A 22956-nucleotide genomic window follows, 5' to 3' on the forward strand; every position below is an offset into this window, starting at 1 on the left:
GGATGGACAGTGGAACTGAAAGTGGAGGCTTTTGTTGAAGGGCTTTATGATCTCTTTCTTTTATTTGGATAATATACATACTCACTTTCTTAGTGCTTTTCTAAGGAGAAAATTCCACTTCTGAGGTAATATGTTGAGTTGAGTTTTGGTATTGATAAGTGTATGACCATTATTCTTCCGTCTTCCTTGGGGTTAAAGTTAAAAGAAAAAGCCATAGAGAGGGAACGTGCACTCAATTTCGTTTCATGGCAGAAGAAGAAAAATCAAAGATGTTCTGTGAAAGGAAATGTTTGGATGCCTCGAGTAAGAGAGGTTGGAGATTCATTACTACAGAGATTGAGAAAACAACTATCGTTTTAAATGATTTTAGGTTCTTTGTACCGAATAGTTTAAAGACACCTTAACCTAGCGGTATTTTGGTAGGCACACTCTATTAAGAGGTCAAAAGTTCGTATCTTTTTTACTCTTAAATGTTGTTGAACCAATAAAAGCTTGCATCCAGGTGGTTTTTGAACCTCCAAACGTCTATAATAGGTATATACTTTCAATTCCATGTCTATTAAAGTTTTTAAACATCCAGGAGGTTTTTGAACCTCCAAACGTCTATAATGGGTATATACTTTCAATTCCATAAGTTTTTAGCTAAATTCAAATTAGAGCGTTTAGTTTTCAACCTCCAAACGTCTATAATGGGTATATACTTTCAATTCCATAAGTTTTTAGCTAAATTCAAATTAGAGCGTTTAGTTTTCAAAATTTGGTTTAGATTTTGAGAACCTGAGTAAAAGGAAGATAACAAAATAAGAAATTTCATAAATGTGAAATAGTTATTAAACATAAAATTTGGGAAGAGACCGGGACTTTGGTTAAGAGAACCCATTGGAGTTGTAGCGAAAGTGAGTCTTCATGGAGCAATTGTCACTGCTTATGGACCCGGACTTAGTGATCTATGCATGACCAAGATGAAGCTCGGGTGAAACTAAGTGGAGGTTCAAACCGATTGATGTTGAAGAATTAGCGGATGAGTTGTGGTTAGGGGTGAAATGCCACTCTAGTGTCATTGGATTGAGGCCGTCCCTCTCATCATGGGAAATTCCTCTCATCATTCAAAAAATGATTAAAAAAAAAAAAAAAAAAGCAGACTTTTAGAGAGAGATTGAGATGGATTCTCCCCTCACAAATTCTTTCATGTAGCATTAAAAAAAAAGGGAGAAAGTTGGTTATAGTCACTTGCACACATAGTTGTTCATTACTTGCTTCCAAGCTAGCTCTAATTAATATTCCCACGCTTCACTTCAAATCTTTCCTATTTTTCTTTTATAAACAATTGAAATTAGGATGACAAGTGGCTTCATTTCAACCGTTGGATTGATGGCTTTGCAAATCATTTGCCTTTTTGTAAGTTTCTCCTTTAACGTGCCGCACACAACCAATATATTTTAACATACCATATGATTCTTCACTTGTACCAAACTCTTGTAGAGCCATTGACTTTCTATTATGCATGCATCATGCTCTCTAAACCAATCAAGTCATGCCATGTAAGCTAATCTTTTTTTTCTTTAATATGTCTAATGATTGGACGGGTCATTTCTGTCTTCAATTTATAATGTCTTTTTTAACGACTAATTAGCATCGGTATAATACTCCATACCCATAATTTGAAATCTGAGTTCGACACGTAAATTCTCCACTGCAACAACACTGCCACGTTATTACTTATCTTGAACTACTTCTGAGAATAAGACTATCTCCACAAAACAAGACTGGTATTCCTAGGACATTCAACAAAGAATGGTTACTTACTTTTGAGATTCCTACTAGAAAAGAAGGTACACCTTGTTGGTATGAGTAATAATTATCAGTTCTTTTAATATTTTTTGAACCATAGACTTTATTTCCTCTGGATCATTTTCATTCAAATATGATCTTGATTTATTCATGTACTGCTCTTTTACTCGGGTGTCACCGTTAATTAGTAGAAATACAATTTTGCTATAATTTTTACCAATTGAACTAAGAATTAGTCTTTTCTTTAAACGAGTATTAGTTGATGAGTATTAAGTCAACTTTAAGGAATTTTGAAATGCCACGAAACTTTGGCACAATTATATAAAGTATGGGTCGCTTTCGTTTTGGGTAGATATTCCAAATATTTCTTAATCAAATAGCTTCTTCATCAATTCCATCGTCATCTCATGTAACAAACCTAAGTAGGTAGCCCTCCCCACCACTCTTAAAACCCGTTCTTTTAGTCATCCCTCTCCTTAAAGTCACTCTCAGCCGCCTTACAGTTTTAAAACAGATCTATTAGAGAGAGATTTCCACATCCTTAAGACTAGCCCAATGTCTTGACTCTAATACATTTTTGTAACCGTTCAAGCCCACTACTAACAGAAATTGTCTGCTTTACCCCGTTATGTATCGTCATCAGTCTCATGGTTTTAAAATGCAATACTAAGCAGAGGTTTTCACACTCTGTTTACTAGTCAGTCAGAGCCAGTCATTAGACAGTGTGAGACACTGGTCGAAGTAGGGTTATAAAGTAGACGCGTTTTAAAATCATGAGCTTAACGAAGATACATACAAGCATTCGTTACGGAGAAAATTAATTAAAAAAAAAAAGAGTAAATAATAGAATAATGAAGCATGCTTGTGTTTTTGGCAATGACCTATGAAACTTGTTCACAAATATATTTAATTTAAATAAAGGCAAAATAATTATGAGGATAATTCAGTAATTGCCTAAAGATACTCACTTATCCACATCTTGATTTGGTTCTATTTTATATTTCTCCAATCAAGACCTTCTCTTAAGGTAACTATTTAATTCATTTCTTTATATGAAATCATTAAATTTACCCTCAATTCTTAATTATTATTATTTTTGGATTTAAATTATTATTAGTTCTAAGAAGAATATTTTAGTGTTTAAGTTAACCATATTATATGATCGAGAAAATATATTTTATGTCAGTTGAGTTATGTTCATATTGGGTTAATCTAGTACGGGTAAAACATCAATAACTTTCTTTTCTTGAATTGTAACACTAAATTTAAATTACAAATTTAGTCTCAAATTTTGAAGTATAATATACATAGCAGATTTGAATTGATAAGACGAAGATTTTCAGTCCTCTGCTTTACCAACTAAGCTATATCGGCCATTTCTGACACATTATCTTTATTTATTTTCATAGCAGATTTGAACCGGTAACACGAAGATTTCCAGTCCTCTATTTTACAACTGATCTATACCGGCCATTTCTGACACATTATCTTTATTTATTTTCATAGCAAATTTGAACCAGTAACACGAAGATTTTCAGTGCTCGGCTCTATCAACGGTAACCTAAAAAACTTGATTAACTGAACATTTGAATAAAGATAATTGGGTTGAATTCAAATAAATGAATTTTTTTTTTATATAGATTGAATTGGTTTATGAGTTTCTCTAAAACTAAACTGGGTTGAATCGAACCAACTCGAATTCATTATTATTATTATTTTTTCTTTCTTACGACACAATTATACTCGTATAAATAAATGTTTTATGAACTAATATTTTGCTTTTATTAAAAACAAAAACTTGAATAAATAACCCGACCAATCTCACCCAACTCAATCCAAAAAAATTAACAAACATTGTTTCAGTTCGAAAAAATTCGGACCTGAACACTTGAATTTGGTCTAAAAATGTCTGAACCCGACCAAACGATAAAAATAGTAACTTTATGAAAAAAGAAAGAAAAAAAAAAAAAAACATTATGAAACTCCCAATTTAAGGGAAATGGCATGTGAAAACACAGTTGTTATTGTGGGCAAAGCAAAAATGGTAGCTTTAAAAACGAGTGGCCATGGAAGGTTTCAAAATATTTAATAAGAGGAATAAGAAGAAGAAGAAGAAGGAAGTGGTGGGTGCACCGCAGATTCCGTGGGTACAGCCTTGCACTCCAATCATCTCATTCACAATCCTTCACCAAAAGTAATGCCCTTTTGCTTCCTCCCTCCTCTTCTCTCCCTCTAAACAATACTATATTCTCGGGTTTCGTTCATCAAAGTTATTTCGTTTTCGTACCCGAGCTTTGAAAATGTTCGTTCTTAGCTCGCCAACTTGAGTATAGGGCGCTCGACATGTTAAAATACATACATTCTCGACTAAAAGGCTGGATATTTGAATTCTGTTTTCTCGGTTGAACTAATAATTACGATATTTAGTGTCGGAAATTTTATAATGTCAGGGTTATTGTAACGACCAAAACCCACTACTAGCAGATATTATTTACTTCAACTTGTTACGTATCACCGTTCATCTCACAGTTTTAAAATGTGTCTACTAGGGAGAGGTTTCCACACTCTTACAAGGTATGGTTTGTTCCCCTCTCCAACAGATGTAGGATCTCACAATCTACATCCATTAAGGGTCCATTGTAAGGCCCTACATTAGTTGGAGAGGGAAACGAACATTCCTTATGAGTAAAAAAATCTCTCTAACAAATCCGTCTTAAAACTGAGAGTTATACGTAATTGGTCAAAGCGAACAATATTTACTGGCGGAGGGTTTGAACGGTTACAAAATATATATATATATATATATATATATATATATATATATATACACATATATATTCATTAAATACAAATTTTAAAATAACCCAAACATTTTGGGTATTTTTGAAAAAAAAAATTAACAATTTAAGAGTATTATTCAAAATAAAGTATTAACGTTTTCTATCCAAAGCTATATTTTTTAAAATTTTAAATTTTTGAAACTTCTCGATAATACAAAATTTATAAATATTTTTATTAATTTATTTTTGAATAAATAAAATAGATCTTATTAAAATTATTAAAAATAAACCTAATAAACCACCATTAGTAGATATTGTCCGCTTTAGTCCGTTACACATCGTTATAAACATAACAAGAAGTCACCACTGGTAGATATTGTTCGCTTTAGTCCGTTATACAGAGTCATCGGCCTTACAATTTTAAAAGGCATCTACGAGATTTCTACCTTCTTAGAAAAAAATGATTCATTTCCCTCTCTAAATCCAAAGGAAAGAAAAGAAGATTGATCGGGTGGTGTAGTGTTTTGTGGAACAAGGCGTGGGTAACACATAATAAGCTGACAAGAACAGAAAAGAACAGAACAAACAATGAAAAAACTCCATTGTTTTAGGACTCCAAATCTCTCCTTCTCTCTCTGTCTCCCTGTCTCTCTGTTTCTCTCTCTCTCTCTCCTCAAAATCCACCATTTAAGCCGATTCTTTCTTAGCCATGAATTTAGCTTTGCTTTTCCCCAACAAGCTACTGAGCTTCCAAATTACCTTAATTTAGACATGCCCTCAAATTTCCATGGCCCCTTCCTTTCAACCCTCCTCTTAGATTTGTCCTTCCCCTTTGTTCTTAAACAAAACTAACAAACAAACCTCCCCTTCCTTCCTCCATCAATCTCCTGCTACTCTGCCTCCCTAAATTTGCCCTCTTTCTGTTAAACTCTTCCCTATATGTATATATATATATATATATCTATATGTATAGCAAAGCCTCTTAGCCTTCATAAACATTCATACTTCACTGTTTCATTGAGATCCAATCCTTTCTTTCTTTGTCTATATATATATATATATTGTGTGTATATATATATATACACTCTGTTCTTCTGTTGCTTCCTTCCCTTTCCTTTCTTCTCGAGTTCGTCTTCTTTTTCGAAAATTTTCTGAAGAAGGAAGGAAGGAAGGAAGGAAGAATGGAGGTTGATCATGAAGATGGAGTTATGGGGTCCAAAGAACAGGCTTTGATAGCCAAAGGTAAGAGAACAAAGCGCCCAAGGCTTCATTCTCCTACCCCTTTTACCATTTCTTCAAATGGGGAAGCAGGATTTGTTGTTCTTGATCATGATCATGATCATGATTCTAATGTTGTAGCAGAAAACAATGATTTTGTAGCAGAAAACAATGATTATGTTGCGGTTCCGGTTCATAATGTTAGTTTTTCTCCTTCGTCGTCATCGGCTGAATTGCAGCCGTCTATCACGACAGATGAAGAGGAAGATATGGCTAATTGTCTCATTCTCCTTGCTCAAGGGAGACCCCAGACACCGAAACATGTCGACAACAACCGGAGTACGGTCGGAGCTGAAAAGGGTGTGGGGATTGGATGCTATGGGTATGAGTGCAAGACATGTTATAGGACATTCCCTTCATTTCAAGCTTTGGGAGGACATAGAGCTAGCCATAAGAAGTCTAAGGCTATTGAAGCTGAAAAGAAGGTCTTGTTGTGTTCAGATGATGAAGAGATACAATTTAAGAACAATATGACACATTCAATTTCTCTGCAATTGAATCAGAAAGGAAGCTTGTGTAGCAATGGTAAGGGTAAAGTTCATGAGTGTGCTATTTGTGGAGCTGAATTTACTTCTGGGCAGGCCTTGGGTGGTCATATGAGACGCCACCGTGCCATGCCAGTCGCGATGAACACAGCGTTGTCTCTGACTCCAATGGCCATGGAAGGTGAGGATCAAAGACAACCAAAACGACAAAGAAATATGGTTTCTTTGGATTTGGACCTCAATCTTCCTGCCCCTCAAGAACATGATCATCATAGAGAATCCAAGTTTATGATAAAGTCAAACCAATACCAGCAACAGCAAACACAACATCAGACACAACAGCAGACACAACATCAGACACAACAACAACAACAACAGTATAAGCAACAACAACAACAAAAACAACAACAGCAGCAGCAGCAGCCACTTGTTTTTCCCTCCAGGACTTTGGTTGACTGTCATTACTAAGGATGGATAAGAATTCTGAACTTTTTCCACCATTGTTACTGATAATCGACTAGACGCGATTATGTGAAGTTATCGTCTTCGTTTTCTGCTCCCTTTTGTTTGGAAACTTTACGTTTCAATGTCATCAAATTCTTTCATATCTTATTTTCCTGTTTTCTTTACAACTTTGAGAAACTTTTCTAATGGAATTACTGAAATTCTTTTCTGAAACACTTTGTTAGGATTGCCTCTTAAGCTTTTTGTTCATGAGAACTGAATGAATGATGAGCATCTTTGTTTTGCTCTTCTTTTAGTTGAAGTAAATGTGATATCACTTAGGGAGAGAGAGATGGATGTTTGGCTAAGCCCCGTCACCACCACCGTGAAACCATCTCTCTCTCGGAGAGGTGACAAGAATTGTAACAACTCAAGTCCACCGCTAGCAGATATTGTAATCTTTGGGTTTTTTCTTTCAGGTTTCCCTTCAAGGTTTTTAAAACGTGTCTGATAGAGAGAGGTTTTCACACCCTTATAAAGAATGTTTCATTTCCCTCTCCAACTGATGTGGGGTCTCAGAAGCTGTAGTTTGTGATTTAGGCTATAAGGTTTAAGCTGATGTCGACATGTAACGGCTCAAGCTCACCGCTAATAGATATTGTCCTCTTTGAGCTTTCCCTTTTGGGTTTCCCTGCAAGGTTTTTAAAACGTGTCTGCTCGGGAGAGGTTTCCACACCCTTATAAAGAATGTTTCGTTCCCCTCTCCAACTGACGTGGGATCTAACAAGAATAGACCAACAAGTATGGAAAGGCAGACATGAATCCACCTTTTGTCTTTTTTTCTCTCCAAACCATCAAAAAACATTTAAAATAATGCTACCCATTAGCCAAGTTTTGTTCTTTTCTTTGCTCTTGGTCCACTCTTCTGTTAGTTACTACCCCACTCAAACAAACCTAAGCAAGAAGTGGAGTATTGGTTTTTATACTTTACGACCAAACACATTTTAAATTGGTCCAGTGGCTTCTGAAACCTTCTGATGTCTTAAACCATCACCTTCTAATCAGCTCATCTAATGTCATTCAACTTGTTCCTTACAACTCTTTCTTTATACGATCAGTTGTCTTAACTAATCTTCTTGCCTTAATGTCTTTACCCACCCGTCTTTATCCACCTAACCTTCTCAAGTAAGATAAGAATCATGTCGTGTGAGATCCCACATCGATTGGAGAGGAGAATGAAACATTCTTTATAAGGGTGTGAAAACTTCTCCCTAGTATACACGTTTTAAGAAACCTTGAGGGAAAGTCCAAAGAGAACAATATCTGCTAACGGTGGGCTTGAGCCGTTACATGTCAACATCAAGCACGAACTTGTAGAAGTCGAGAGGTTGGCCACGACAAGCGGAGGATTTGTTTGCTAATTTGAGGAGTTGAGTTAAATCTTATAGCCTAAATCACAAACTATAGCTTCCAAGGCTAAAGGTTAATGCATTGAACTGGGCTAGTTTGGAGGTTTTAAGTTTTCATGTGAGATCCCACATCGGTTGGGAAGGGAGAACAAAACATTTTTTATAAGGGTGTGGAAACCTATCCCTAGCAGACGCGTTTTAAAAACCTTGAGAAGAAGCCCAAAAGAGAAAGTCCAAAGAGAACAATATGTGCTTGCGGTGGGCTTGGGCCGTTACAAATGGTATCAAAGCTAGACATCGGGCAATGTGACAGCGAGGAGGCTGAACCCTGAAGAGAGGTGGACACGAGGCAGTGTGCTAGCAAGGACGCTGGGCCCCGAAGGGGGGTGGATTGTGAGATCCCACATCGGTTGGGGAGGAGAACGAATCATTATTTAAAAGGGTGTGGAAACCTCTCCCTAGCAGACGCGTTTTAAAAACCTTAAGGGGAAGCCCGAAAGAAAAAACTCAAAGAGGACAATATCTGCTGGCGGTGGGCTTAGGCCGTTACAAGTCAAAATCATGAGATTGTTATTGGGTTTTCCTTGTTTTGTCATAATTTTGTTCATACCCAACAACCTGATTAAGGCTAACTTTAGGTTCAAGTTTACTGAATCCTGTTCTTTTTCAACTTTGTTCTTAACTTGCTTCTTATTTGATGCATTCTTAAGTTTAACTTGAACAAATGGAAGGCCTTGAAGATATAAGAAGCTTCCAATATAATATTAATGAATCAGTTTGTGAGTATAGATATCACAGACAGAATTTCCCCCTGTTGCAGGTCTCATAGGTTTTATCAGACAGTATTCAAACGAACAGTAATAGCTTAGCTTTATCGAGTCTTCGTAATCGCTGACGCACAATCACGGTCGGAGGCGGTGCTCCAGCAAGGAAGAAGATTGATTAAAAATCCCTGTTAACAAACAAAACATCCCAAATTGATCAGTTTTATGGTTCAAGTGAGGACAACCTCCTAGGATGTCTGTTCCTATGAACCAAACATTGTGTTTCCTAGGATTGTGACATTAAGCAACAAACAAGAACATGCTATGTTAGGAACAGAAACAAAAAGAATATGCAGTGGAAGCTGTACAAACCGCAAAAAAGGAGGTTTTCCGGGGGAGGGCGCTCCTTAGCTGGGTTAGGATCATTGTCATGAACTCTTATGTAAAGTTCTTGACCAAGAAACCAGTTTTTCAAGAGCTGTGACCTTAAATTCCACATCCCTGGGTTGTCTAGGAAAGCATAAACTGCAGTCCAACCTCCGGGGTAGACCTGTACCGTTGATCTCACGACCGGATCGAATAGGTTGTATGTCGTACGCAATGCAGCCGTCCAATCTCCATCTCCGAACCTGGAAGTCATACACGAATCAGAACAGTTTTATAAAGAGAACCATCTTCAGATGGTTAAGCTCAGAACACTTTCTGTGATACTTACCCTACAACGTAGAACCCGAAACCGTCTAGGTGCCAAGAATCTATGAACTCCAAGTTGTTTTTAAAGACAAGTTCTATCCAACCCTTGTGGTTTCCAGTGACAACAGAAACTCCAAAAGAAGCATTAAGATTAACAGATTGAACAGGAAATGCATCAAGTTGGTATACCCCGGAACCATTGACTAATTGATCGGCGAGCTTCAAAGGGGTATCGATTGTGAGATACGACACGTTGTTAACAACAACGTGCGGCGATCCCTTAATTACACCCTCTGAGTTTTGAAGGATGAACGTTTGTGATATGGTCACATTTGTTACATTGAAGGTTCCTTGTGGATTTGGCCTTGCAGCTCCTGTGGTCATGTTCCATCTGTGCAAGAACATATGGAGAATCAGATACTAATTATGAGCACTTGTTCATCTTTGGTTGCTTGACATATTTACCTAATGGATTTTGCTTGATCTATTGAGAAGTTGATATCAAATGGATCGGGGCCAGTCGGTAGAGGGCCAACGGGTTGTGCAACGGAATTCGAATAGTGTAGCACTCCAACGCCGACGAGGCTGCTAAATTCTGTGGCATTCAGCAACTTAGGTGATGCTACAATGAAATAATCAGCATCCACCTGATTTGCAGTGACAAGAACAGAATAGGACTGCCCCACATGAACATCAAGTGAATCTAATATGGTCTGATTGGTGTAAGATCCTTCTGTCTCAACCAATAACATTCTATGGTTCTGAATCCTGAAGTTGAAACTAAGAGTCGTCCCCACGTTCGATATCCTGAACCGGTAAACGTTCCCTGCAAGCCATATCATTCGAGTTCAAGAAACTTTAAGATGCACTTGCATAGCAACAGCAACAGCATGGTTACCTTGAGTGACAGTAAATGATTCAAAGGCTTTTCCTTGTGGGTTGCCAAAAGGTGGCTTCCCATTCATCAACATGATGTTTGGGATGCTATCGAATGCGATTGTTGGATCGGTCATTAAGGATCGGGTTACCTATTTGAATAACGTGCAGAAACAAATGCATTAAGCTTGAGAAATCCAGAGGAAAAACCAAAAACAGCACAGAACTCCCATTGTGCTTTAAGAATAAGACCAATAGTACAGTTACTGTGAGATCTCATATCGTTTGGAGAGGGGAACGAAACATTCTTTATAAGGGTGTGGAAATCTCTTCCTAGCAGACACGTTTCAAAATCTTGAAGGAAGTCTTGAAGAGAAAGCTCAAAGAGGACAATATCTGCCCGTGGTGGACATGGGCTGTTACAAATGGTATCAGAGCCAGACATCGGACGGTGTGTCTGCAAGGACCTGAGCCTTGAAGGGGGGTGGACACCGGACAGTGTGTCAACAAGGACACTAAGCCTCAAATGGGGGTGGGCACCGAGCGGTGTGCCAGCGAGGATGCTGGGTCCCAAAGGGGAGTGGATTGTGAGATCCCACGTCGATGGGAGAGGAGAACGAGTACCAACGAGGACGCTGGGCCCTAAAGGGGAGTGGATTGTGAGATCCCACATCGATCGGAGAGGGAAACAAAATATTCTTTATAAGGGTGTGAAAACTTCTCTCTAGCAGACGCCGGAAGGAAAAACCCAAAAAAGACAATATCTGTTAGTGGTGGGCTTGAGTTGTTACAAATGGTATCAGAGCTAGGCACTGAACGGTGTGTTAGCGAGGACACTGAGCCTCAAAGGAGGGTGGACACCGGGCGGTGTGCCAATGAGGATGCTGGGTCTCAAAGGGGGGTGGATTGTAAGATCCCACGTCGAAAGGAGAGGAGAACGAGTGCCAAGAGGACACTAGCCCCCAAAGGGGGATGAATTGTGAGATCCCACATCGATTGGAGAGGGGAACGAAACATTCTTTATAAGGGTGTAGAAACTTCTCCCTAACAGACATGTTTTAAAACCTTGAGGGAAAGCCCGAAAGGAAAACTCCAACGAGGACAACATCTACTAGTGGTGAGCTTGAACTATTACAGTTACCTTATAGTTATCAAAAGACCAATCACCAACGAGAAGATCAAACTCATCATCCGGTTTTGCAAACGGAACAGCAATCACATTCCGATTATTGACACGAATCGGTCCAAATCCTCCAGCCGCCTTCTGAAAGTTGATAGATGGAAAGTAGAAGAAGCTACCAATTTGATCCTTAGTCTGAAACACATAAGTCCAGTTTGTACCAGGCAAAATAGGACAGTTTGTTCCAGAAACACCATCTTGCCATGAATTTAGCCTTTGTTGTATCCCATTCCTACATCAACCAACCCCCAAAAACCTCAAAAAAAAAAAACATACACAAATCCAACATTTTTGTTCCTCAAACATTATCCACATTCATACCATGTAAAAAGAAGAGGCTCATCCAAATTGTTAAAGACATTCACATGAACAAAATCATTCGTTGTGGTATTAATCAAAGGTCCTGGGAACAACCCATTAATGGCAATAACCTAAAAACCAAGAGAAACAAAGAACAGTAAAGTTACAGAGCTCAATCAATATCAACAATGGCAGAATCAATACACATTCTTACAGGCTGCAGCTGAGATACCGGCTGGATTGTGGAGTCTAGGGCCACGTTCCATTCAAGAAAGATATCAATGGCGTTCACAGTGATAGCAAAAAGGCCAATAAGAACAAGATGAACAAATGGGTACCTGTGGAAACCAGTAAAAGCCATTGTAGTGGGAACAGAACAGAGGAAGGGCATAGATTCATGTTGCAATGATGTGGGGTTATAAACAGGAGGAGATTTCCAAGAAAGATTGAGGGGAAAAGGAAAAAAACAAAAGGAATGAAGGAATGAAATGTGTTGAATATTAAACAGAGCCGGCAGCGGCTGTTTTGGATGAATGAGGCTGAAAAGGGACGAAGTTTCATAGTTGAAGGCTTGAAACTGGCTTGGCCGGGTTTTGCTCTTTTGACAAATGTCATCATGGCCTGAGATTACAAGGCATTATTTTGTTTTTCATTTTAAGACTCCTTCTTGAACATGATCTTTTATTTTGATTTTAAAAGTTAATATGTTGGTCAAATTTAGTCTCAAATTTTTTTTAAAAAGTAACTATTTTGATCGAAACCATGCAAAAAGAAATATAATAAAAGTGTTCTTTACATCAAGTTGAAACCAATTCGAACGGTAGAACCATGGTGTACATAGTCCGAGTTGGGTTGAGTCAAGTTGAGGGATTTTTTTTTTACCCAGCCTTAAAAGTTATGGTTGGTTGGATTGGTAACCCAACCCAACCCGAAACTTTTCACAACCCAACCCTCTATTTTTTGGTTGGGTTCGGGTTGGGTTTTCAAAATTTTTTTTTTAAGTTTTATATTTTAAAAGAAACAAATTTTATATAATAAACCATATAAACAAAATAATAAAAAGAAATATGTATTTGTTTGGCATGGTGTGAATATCTTTGGACTGACTTGGGTCAATCTAAAGGTTTTGCTCAGGAACTTGAAACCGAATCGATTCAGTTTGAGTTTAGAAAAATGAACCCAACCCAACTGATATGAACCAAGAGACATCAATCATACAATATGCTTCAATGAAGATGTGAAGAAAATATCATTAAAATTATCAAAAGATATTTCAATTCATGTCACATTGGAGAAAATGAAGTTTACTGCTTTAAATTGGATTACAATTTAGAGTAATTTAGAGTTATTGTATTTCATTAATGTATTTTAAGACTTTTAATTTACTTTAAGTTACAATTACATAATAGTTAATTATGGCCATTAATATGAATGCGTTTCATTTTCAGGTATAAAGCATGTATGTTGTATTTGTAAGAAGACTTGAAAATAGAGCATTTGTGCTTCCTTTTAGCCAATGACTAAGTTTATTTATAATTCTATGTAGTTTAGGTTGCATGTAGAATCATTCAAGCTCGACATGACCAATCTTGCTTGTGAAGTGATTCGAATCTCAATCAAGTGTTCTTGTCTTGAGATATTTGATCAACAAGAATCATTCAAGCTAAACATGATCGATCTTGCTTGTAAAGTGATTCGAATCTCAAATAATGTTCTTGCCTTGAGATATTCGATCAACAAGCTAATCCGAATCTTATTCCCATTGTAGTGATTTCCTTATCTTATCACCAACCCTTATAGTTCGGGTTAGGTTGGTCCGGGTTGTCGGGTTGAATGTACACCCCCTAGGTAGAACAGTAAAAAGCAGCTAAAGCAAGAATATCACACCTATGTTTTTACTTGGTAACACCATTTTGTTGAGGTGTATAAGAACACGACTTCTTATGAAGAACACCCGTTAAGTAAAGAATTAATTAATTGTGGTATGTAGCCAAGAACCAACCAACTGAGTGTTTGTGAGATCTCACATTGATTGGAGAGGGGAACAAAATATTTGTTATAAGGGTGTGAAAATCTCTCCTTAACAGACGTGTTTTAAAACTGTGAGGTTGACGATGATATCTAACGAGATAAAGCGAACAATATCTATTAGCGGTGGGCGTGAGCTTTTACAAATGGTATTAGAGCCAGATATCGAGCGGTGTGCTAACGAGGACGCTAGCCTCCCAAGGAGATGGTTTGTGAGATCCCATATTGATTGAAGAGGGGAACAAAGCATTCCTTGTAAGGGTGTGGAAACCTATGATGTCCTACATCGGTTGGGGAGGAGAACAAAACACCTTTTATAAGGGTGTGGAAACCTCTCCATAGCAGACGCGTTTTAAAGCCTTGAGGGGAAGCCTAAAGAGGACAATATCTGCTAGTGGTGGGTCTAGGGCGTTACAGAACCTCTCCCTAACATACGTGTTTTAAAACCGTGAGGCTATCGACATGATCAATCTTGCTTGTTAACGGTAGGCTTGAACCATTACACTATTCTTGATAACATTGTATGAATTTTAGATATCATAGAAGGATAACGTTGACTCTCGACACCTTATCAAAATTTGTCCTTGTAAATCATACTAGACGAGTCCACCTCTACATGCGTACGTGATGCACCTTGATCGATCTTAAATGCTAACGTTTAATGTGGCTACTTTTTTTCTATGGCAAGGCTTCCTCCTCCCTCCCAAAGCCTACCTTAATTGGAGGAGAACCTTTGGACGCCAAATATCCAAAGAAGGCAACCAATCAGTCTAATTAGTCTCTCAACTTTAAAATATTTCTAATATATATTAATTTTGGTGGATAGATTTTAAATATTTAAATTTAATTTTAATATTTTCAATAAAATTTAAAATTAGTCTCTCACATTAATTTAATTTTTATAAAATTGTAATAAAAGCCACAATATAAACATAATTACAAAATTTATTAAAAAAAAAAGATAAAGGACGCTATTCTTCTTTTACAAAATTAATATTAAACTAATACAAAAGGTAATTTTAAACTATGTACTAAATTTAGACTAATATTAATAAAAATATGATGTTTTATTTTTAAAATAAACTATATTTTATGTGTAATTATCTCGATTCAAATTAATTAATTAATTTTATATATACATGTGGACAAGTGGGTGGATTGTATAGTGGAAAATGGTGGTGGGGTAAAGCCACCGATTACTTGTCTTACAGGTAACTGCTATCCTGCGCCGTACTCGTCCCATTCATGCTTTCTTTTCACACCCACTTTTTTTTTTTTAAATAAGGTTGTTCAATTATTAAATTAGTTTCTATAATTCCATAATAATTAAAATTTAATTTTGGCTTTATTTTTTTAGTCAACTTATCTCAATTTTCTTAAAAAATAAATAGGGTAAGAACCAAATTAAAATTTAAAAAACAATAAGATCCAAATTGAAATTTTTTTAAAATCATAAAAATTAAATTTATGATTTATAATTCAAAATTATGGTCGAGCTATTTATCTCGGTTTAAAAGGATCACCCACATATTGTCTTATTTTGACTTTGATACCATTTGTAATGGTCCAAGCAAGCTGCTAGTAGATATTGTCTATTGGTGTCTGGCTTTCTTTCTCACCGATGTGTGATCTCTCAATCTACTTCTTTTGGAGGTAGCATTCTCACTGATACACCGCCCTGGTGTCTGGTTCTGATACCATTTGTAATAGTTTAAGTCCACCGCTAGCTGATATTGTGCATTGGTGTCTGGCTCTCTCCCCAACCGATGTGAGATCTCTCAATCTACCCTCCTTGGGGGTAGCGTCCTCACTGGCACACCACCTGGTATTTGGTTTTGATACCATTTATAATGACTCAAGCCCATTGCTAATAGATATTGTCTGTCGGTGTCTCTGACTTTGATACCATTTGTAATGGTCTAACCCCACCGTTAGCAAATATTATTTGTTGGTGTCTTGCTCTCTCTCCAACCAATGTGGGATCTCACAATCTTCCCATTTGGAGTAGCGTTCTCACTGGCACGCCCGCCCTGGTGTCTGATTTTGATACCATTTGTAATGGTCCAAGCCTACCATTAGTAGATATTATGCGCTGGTGTCTGACTCTCTCTCCAACCGATGTGGGATCTCACAATCTACCCTCCTTGGGGGCAGCGTCCTCACTGGCATACCCCTCAGTGTTTAGTTTTGATACTATTTGTAATGACCTAAGCCCACAACTAACAGATATTGTCCGCCGGTGTCTCTGACTCTGATACCATTCATAATGCTCCAAGCCCACCGCTAGTAGATATTGTACACTTTGACCCGTTACATATCATCGTCAGCCTCACGATTTTATAATGTGTATATTAGGGAGACGTTTTTCTACACTCTTATAAACGATATTTTGTTCTCCTTTCCAATCAATATGAGATCTCGCAATTTTAGATAATATATTATAAAAGGGAGATAAATGTTTCTTAGTATTTCATCCCTCCATGCCACAATTTTTCTTTTTTTATAATATAAAAAATAATAAATATTTATATCCAATCATTTTTTATTTTTTGTTTTCGCAAAATCATTGCACTTGACTTTAATCATTTTCACTCATTAAAAAAAAAAAAAAGTATATTTATAAGATAAACATCCACAATTGATTTGTCATTTTCCAATCATTTATTCAAATTGCGTTACTTTCAATTTTTTAATTCATATATATAACTTATTTTTATCTCAATCCTCAAAATAAAATTAAAAGCTTTTTTAATAATAATATTATTATTATCATAAATCCAATAAACATTGATTCTAATTTGTTTTTATTAATTTATTTTCACTAAAAACTATTTAATTATAGCTTTTCACAATATGCACTAAAATAATAATTTTTGAATTATTAGTTCTTTGATGACGTGTACCGCTAAAAATGACACCTCGTATTGACATGATATTTTCCGACACATTATGACGTCATGTTACTTATTTTACTTGAACAACTTTTAAGATCTAAGATTCTCCGCGAGTTAATACAAGTTATTTTAACGTATTTTATTTTCTTTCTAGATGATTGCTCAGCGTAAAATACGCTTAACTTTAAAATTTCTATAATTGAGTTATCAGAAATGATGTTACTCCTCATTAATATACGTAGTAATTATTAATTCTTTAAAAAAAAAATAATCATACATTAATATCCTCACGATAGTACAACATTACAATTGGTATCAGAGCCCATTTTTAGGGTTATGTAGACTACTTACGTAAACTATAATGAATTTTCGTGACTAAGCAGTAAAACCGTTATCACTTCCAAGTAAAGGTAATATCATGGTGCAGGAGTGACGAGTAGGGTTAAGAGACTCGGTTATTGGATGACTTTAGAGATATGTCTTTTATGGATGTCCCTGCCTCCAGTTTACGAGGATTGGTTTGATTTGTTTTACACGCATGTCCCCTGTAACAACCCAAACTCAAGCTCATTGCTAGCAAATATTGTTCGTTTTGGTCTGTTACGTATCGTTGTCAGCTTCACGATTTTAAAACACGTCTACTAGGGAGAGGTTTCCACACCCTTATAAGGAATGTTCCGTTCTCCTCTTCAACTAATGTGGGATATAACAATCCATCCTTCATTAGGAGTTTAGTGTTCTCGTTGGCACACCGCCCTACGTTAATACCATTTGTAACAGCCCAAACCCACTAGATATTGTCTACTTTAACTCGTTACATAGTTGTCAGCCTCATAAATTTTAAAATGCGTCTATTAAGAGAGGTTTTCACACACTTACTTTGTTAGATAAATACCAATTTGAAAATGGCTTAGCTGTACAAAATAGTCAAATAGTATTATTCAACCCAATTCGCACGTTAAGATTTATTGTTATTTATTGATAGTTACTCTATTACCAAATATAAAAGAAAATTTTAAATAAATAAATAAATTCAAAATGTGAAATGGTTCTCTCTTTCCCTAGAAAAGAATACCTTGTAATTGAAGGTATCTTTACGTAGTTTCTTCAGCACCAATCAAAGTCTTATCTTCAACCTTTGAAAACCCTGATCTCCATTTCCAGACCTCCTCTCTCTGATTTGCAAATCCAGTAGGGATTTTCGCTAATGGGTTCTGAAACCTTGACTCTATTGCCGCCTCTAGCTCTAACGAAGCCCGTTGCCGCCGCCGCAGCAGCAGCAGCAGCCGCCGCCCCAACAGCACTAGCTCCAGGGTTTCGGTTCCATCCCACCGACGAAGAGCTCGTTATTTACTACCTCAAGCGCAAGGTCTGTGGAAAATCCTTCCGTTTCAATGCTATTTCTGAGGTCGATATCTACAAGAGTGAGCCGTGGGACCTTGCAGGTAACTCAGATGCTTCGGAGCTTTGTTCTCATCTTGTATGATTCTTCTAATTTTGTTTATTTTATACTCTTATCGGCTTGTTTTTTAGGTGGATTGTTGATCGATTGGTCTTTTTGGGCGTTTATTTTCCCCTGATTGTGATTTTCCCCCAACTTGCCCCATTTTTAAATAGCTTTCTTGCTCTCTGATTGTACTTTTATACTGATTTGAAGGTTTCTTTAATGAGTCTCTGAATCACGTCTTTGAATTTCTAGATTTGTTTGAATGTTATATTTAGGAAAGTCGAGGTTGAAGAGCAGGGACCAGGAGTACTACTTCTTTAGTGTGTTGGACAAGAAATATGGAAATGGTGCTAGGATGAATAGGGCTACAAGCCAAGGGTACTGGAAAGCCACTGGTAATGATCGGCAAGTCCGCCATGATACGAGGACTGTTGGCTTGAAGAAAACATTAGTTTTCCACAGTGGTAGAGCTCCTGATGGGAAGCGGACCAATTGGGTTATGCATGAGTATAGGCTTGTAGATGAAGAACTGGAGAAAGCGGGAGCAGGAACGGGTAGCTCGAAGGTGAGGCCATCATGAAAATCTGCCATGGCAGTCCATTTTGTGTTCTTTTGGCGGCTGTGCGAGTTCTGGTACTTGTGAAATATGTTTAGGCGAAGTTTAGAGTTTGAATGACAATTTTAAGCTTCGGTAGTCCTTTTTTCTTTTCTTTTATGCACTTGTTTCAGCAACCATAGTGTTTTGATTTGCATTTGAAGTTTAGCTTCTTACAACAGCTTTTTGTTTCCTATTCCCTCTCCTTTGGAGAAGGATGCCTATGTTTTATGCAGAGTGTTCCACAAAAGTAATATAGGACCTCCGAATGGACACCGATACGCACCTTTTATTGAGGAGGAATGGGATGACGGTGGGTCAGTTTTGATTCCCGGAGAAGAGATTGCAGACGGTGTAGTAGCTAGTCACGATACACAGTCCGAAAAGAACAGCAATAGCGTGTGTGCTGCTGAGGATCGTAATAACCATGTATGCGGCGATGGAAAGGATGGTATGCAGGTATGTGTTTATCTGAATTTAGTTAGGAACTCATTTCAGAGTGAAGTACTTAAGTTTCTTTCAAATATCATATGAATGAGTTACAGAGTTATGTCTCATCTTGTATATAAGTGTTGATTGTTACTGCCATAGTAGAACTGTCACTTGTGCTTTCCCCGAGTCGGTGTATCTTGTGCAGGATGGAGGCCGAGCGCAACATCACATTTTTCTTGGTTGCTCCTTTTTTAATAGATTCTGGACCTTCACACTCTTCTCCTTTAATTGGTAAATGGCCCTCCTTAGTAATGAAGAGCCTTCTTGATTTTGGTCATCCGTTCAACCAGAAAAAGATCATTTAACTTCAATTTATTAGTGATTTCTATTGGAACTTTTGGCTTGAGTGGAACAACAGTTGGTTCCTATTTCTTTTCTGGCTGTCTCTTGACGTAAACTATATGCTCCTTCCAACAACTATGGCTTGGAAGAGTTTCTTTTATTCCTTTCGTTTGGGACTTGGCTTTCCTCTTTTGCGATCTCATATCGTGTACGATTTGGTCGATTTCTTATCGTTAAACTAACAAAAAAAGAAAGAAGAAGAAAAAGAAGGTAGCCGTACGCATCAAGAGGTGACTGACTATCTACTAGTATCCTTTAGTCTAGACGTTCAAGACCTGAGATTTGACTGTTGAAACTACATGGAGCTAAATGTAGATCACCCTATTCTGTCACTCGTGCCTGAAAGGGGTAGGAGTCTTAGGCAGATATCTGAGTGTAATAGCCTAAGCTCACAGCTAGCAGATGTTATCTTGTTTGGACATTTCCTTTTGGCTTCCCCTCAAGGTTTTTAAAATGCCTGCTAGAGAGAGGTTTCCACACTCTTATAAAGAATGCTTCGTTCCCCTCTCCAATCGATGTGGGATCTCATAATTCACTCCCCTTCGGGGCCTAGCGTCTTCGTTGGCACTCGTTTCTCTCTCCCATTGATGTGGTATCTCACAATCCACCTTCCTTCGGGGCTCAGCATCCTCGTTGGCACACCTCCCCGTGTCTAGCTCTAATACCATTTGTAATAGCCCAAGCTCACCACTAACAGGTATTGTCCTCTTGGGCTTTTCCTTGCGGGCTTCCCTTCAGGGTTTTTAAAACGTGTCTGCTAGAGAGAGGTTTCCACACCCTTATAAAGAATGCTTCGTTCCCCTCTCCAATGCGTTTGATTCCATTTCCATTTGTCATAGGAAGGTTCCATGATTATTTATTATCATAAAGAGAAGAATATCTCTCCAAAAATCAATTCAATAACTTCTGTTACGAGTGGTGATGAACTATAGGATGAAGTCTTGCAAGTCGACTCATTATCCAACAATTAAGTCTCAGTTTTAGTGGATCCAACTATTGTGCAATGGTATGCATCAATTGTTATTTGCTTATCTTCTTAAGGTGCAAATTGGTTTGTTTGATGGGTTGTTTTCTGAAACATATTCCTGGAAAATGACATGTCAGGTGTAGTGAGGATATTCATTCATGCATTTTTATCATCGACTCGATGATGCGAAATTTCTCGATGTTTATTTTGTTGACATTTCTGAAAGCGACCTTCCATTTTTGGTTTCTCAACCAGGAAAGAACTCAGTTCATCAATAAAGATCTTGTTATGTCAAATGATCCTCCAAGAAACTCCCACAGCTTTTTGTTTATGTGCAAAAGTGAGGAACTCGAGGATTATACTCCACCTTCGATTATCGCTAATCCGAAACCCTTCTCGCTTATGAAGTATAAACGAAGAAGGCAAAGCGACTTACCCTCTGAACTTTCAAAAGCTTCAGAAAACTCATCCATGTCAAACGAAGAACTCAGTCTGTCTGAAATTGCCACTGCATCGCAGACGGATGTAACGATGAGTAGTGTGACGACACCAACTACGAAAAACTTCCTTTCTACCTTAGTGGAATATTCACTCTTAGAATCTACAGAACCAAAGGATTCCCCTGCTCCTCCACCTTCATTAGAAACCTCAGATCTTAGTTCATCTGTGCATCCAAGCATCCTGAAATTCATCCAAGATTTGCAACATGAGATCCACAAGACTTCTATGGAGAGGGAGACACTGAAGTTTGAGCTGTTGAGCGCTCGAGCCATGATCAGTATCCTTCAATCCCGGATTGTCGTGCTGAATAAGGAAATCAATGATTTGAAATCAAACTGATTTGAAGTCAAACTATGATTAGTAGTATCCTTCAATCCTAGATCGTCACGTTGAATACACAGACTGTAACGATAACGAAGAAAAATGCTGAGAGCCAATGGCTATGCCCTGTAAATTGTTGCTTCCATCGTGGTCTCGTGGACGTTATCATTGTAATGTTATTACAACTAGCTCAGTTGTCTAAGCAATTAAGCTATTTGTTGTATGAGTATCAATCAAGTTCGTAAGAACTTCAACTTGTTTAGTGAAAGACCATGCTAAACTTCATGATCTGCTATGGCTATAGACCATTGATGTTGTAACATTAGCTGGTGGCATTTCATGAAATAAGGTTGTCATAACTATTAATGTGATCCCCGTATCTGGTTTCTGTTTCGTTCAAATTTACCCGTAACCTATTGTCAATTAAATTACAAGTTTAGTTGATGAACGGTCATGTTTTTGTCTAAATGGTCTCTAAATTTTAAAATATTTCTAACTGGTTTAAGTCTAAATAGTCTCTAAATTTTAAAATATCTAATAGGCTTTAGACCTTTCAATTTTTTGAACTATTATTTGGTTTAATTTTATAGGTTATCTTTTTTTAAGCTATCTGTTTTAGTTTCATGTTTTCTGAACCGTTATCTTGTTTAATTTCATATTTTCTGAACTTTAATTTTATATTTTTTGAACATCTTATTTGTAATTTAATATGTAAAAATTTATCCATATTTAATGAATGTTAAAAATTTAATATTTTATATTTATCCATTCGAGCTTCGAGAAACTGATATGTTATATTTTCTTAAGCAGTAAGGAAAAGAGACTTTAGTTTCAGTTTTGTCCCATTTAACTCTAAAAAGATAAATGAATGAAAATATTGTAAAAGTTGGTAATTATTTACTTTTTCCAACGTGTAAAATATTTATTTATTTTTAGATATTTAAAGATATAATCTTTTAATTGATTAAAATTATAAAGTTACGTGGAGCCAAACCCATTGAGAGGGGTATGACTCGACATTTGTACTTTTATAATATGAATAAATAATTTGTTTTAATTTAAAAGTAAAATATTTTTTAATTTTTTAATTTTTTTTTGGACTTATTACAAAATTTCTTGTAAGTTCCATGAATGTTTAAATAAATTAAAAAACAATTCAAAGAATTTAAAAGTTTAAAATTAAAGGAAAAGAGTTTAAGTTGATTCTTATTGGATATATATTTTTTATTTTTTATTTTTCAAAATGAAAAAAAAAAAAAGAATCTTTCCTTTATTTTAATCAGATATTAGGTAAAGTAAAGTAAAGTAAAGTTTATCCAAGACACGTCAGCAAGAATTTTTATTAACAGTCTAGTGTCACCATCAAGCA

At 36.7% G+C, this 22956-nt stretch overlaps 3 protein-coding genes across 5 annotated transcripts; 2 read left to right on the forward strand and 1 right to left on the reverse strand.

The window, feature by feature from the left end:
• Positions 1-5156: 5156 nt before the first annotated feature.
• Positions 5157-7012, forward strand: LOC111449758 (zinc finger protein ZAT5-like). 2 transcript variants are annotated; one of them, XM_023089794.1, is made up of 2 exons: positions 5157-5813; positions 5934-7012. In XM_023089794.1, exons 1-2 carry the CDS (start codon positions 5753-5755, stop codon positions 6800-6802), a joined length of 930 nt encoding a protein of 309 aa, XP_022945562.1. In that variant the 5' UTR covers positions 5157-5752; the 3' UTR covers positions 6803-7012. The 2 variants fall into 2 exon arrangements, with proteins under 2 accessions (XP_022945562.1, XP_022945561.1); XM_023089793.1 differs by having other exon boundaries at positions 5157-7012.
• A 1974-nt stretch (positions 7013-8986) lies between these two features.
• Positions 8987-12567, reverse strand: LOC111449803 (monocopper oxidase-like protein SKU5). Of its 2 annotated transcripts, XM_023089848.1 has the most exons (9): positions 12339-12567; positions 12215-12249; positions 12022-12131; positions 11662-11932; positions 10543-10672; positions 10110-10470; positions 9667-10035; positions 9324-9580; positions 8987-9139 (listed from the first exon to the last, which is right to left on the reverse strand). In XM_023089848.1, exons 1-9 carry the CDS (start codon positions 12559-12561, stop codon positions 9090-9092), a joined length of 1806 nt encoding a protein of 601 aa, XP_022945616.1. In that variant the 5' UTR covers positions 12562-12567; the 3' UTR covers positions 8987-9089. The 2 variants fall into 2 exon arrangements, with proteins under 2 accessions (XP_022945616.1, XP_022945617.1); XM_023089849.1 differs by having other exon boundaries at positions 12215-12567.
• A 5416-nt stretch (positions 12568-17983) lies between these two features.
• LOC111449768 (NAC domain containing protein 50-like) lies at positions 17984-21992 on the forward strand. The gene is made up of 4 exons (XM_023089805.1): positions 17984-18367; positions 18645-18934; positions 19181-19423; positions 21021-21992. Exons 1-4 carry the CDS (start codon positions 18130-18132, stop codon positions 21603-21605), a joined length of 1356 nt encoding a protein of 451 aa, XP_022945573.1. The 5' UTR covers positions 17984-18129; the 3' UTR covers positions 21606-21992.
• The last annotated feature ends 964 nt before the right edge of the window (positions 21993-22956 follow it).

This window comes from Cucurbita moschata, unplaced genomic scaffold (assembly GCF_002738365.1).
Source record: "Cucurbita moschata cultivar Rifu unplaced genomic scaffold, Cmos_1.0 Cmo_Scf00011, whole genome shotgun sequence".
Classification (NCBI taxonomy): Eukaryota; Viridiplantae; Streptophyta; class Magnoliopsida; order Cucurbitales; family Cucurbitaceae; genus Cucurbita; species Cucurbita moschata.

Coding starts and splice junctions, on each gene's coding strand:
- LOC111449758 (XM_023089793.1), top strand. CDS start 5,753: ATGGAGGTTGATCATGAAGATGGAGTTATGGGGTCCAAAGAACAGGCT.
- LOC111449803 (XM_023089848.1), bottom strand. CDS start 12,561: ATGAAACTTCGTCCCTTTTCAGCCTCATTCATCCAAAACAGCCGCTGC. Junction 12,250..12,338: donor GCTTTTACTGGTTTCCACAG/GTACCCATTTGT, acceptor ACGTGGCCCTAG/ACTCCACAATCCAGCCGGTA. Junction 10,471..10,542: donor ATCATTTACTGTCACTCAAG/GTAACCATGCTG, acceptor TATGGCTTGCAG/GGAACGTTTACCGGTTCAGG.
- LOC111449768 (XM_023089805.1), top strand. CDS start 18,130: ATGGGTTCTGAAACCTTGACTCTATTGCCGCCTCTAGCTCTAACGAAG. Junction 18,368..18,644: donor TGAGCCGTGGGACCTTGCAG/GTAACTCAGATG, acceptor TGTTATATTTAG/GAAAGTCGAGGTTGAAGAGC. Junction 18,935..19,180: donor CAGGAACGGGTAGCTCGAAG/GTGAGGCCATCA, acceptor CCTTTGGAGAAG/GATGCCTATGTTTTATGCAG.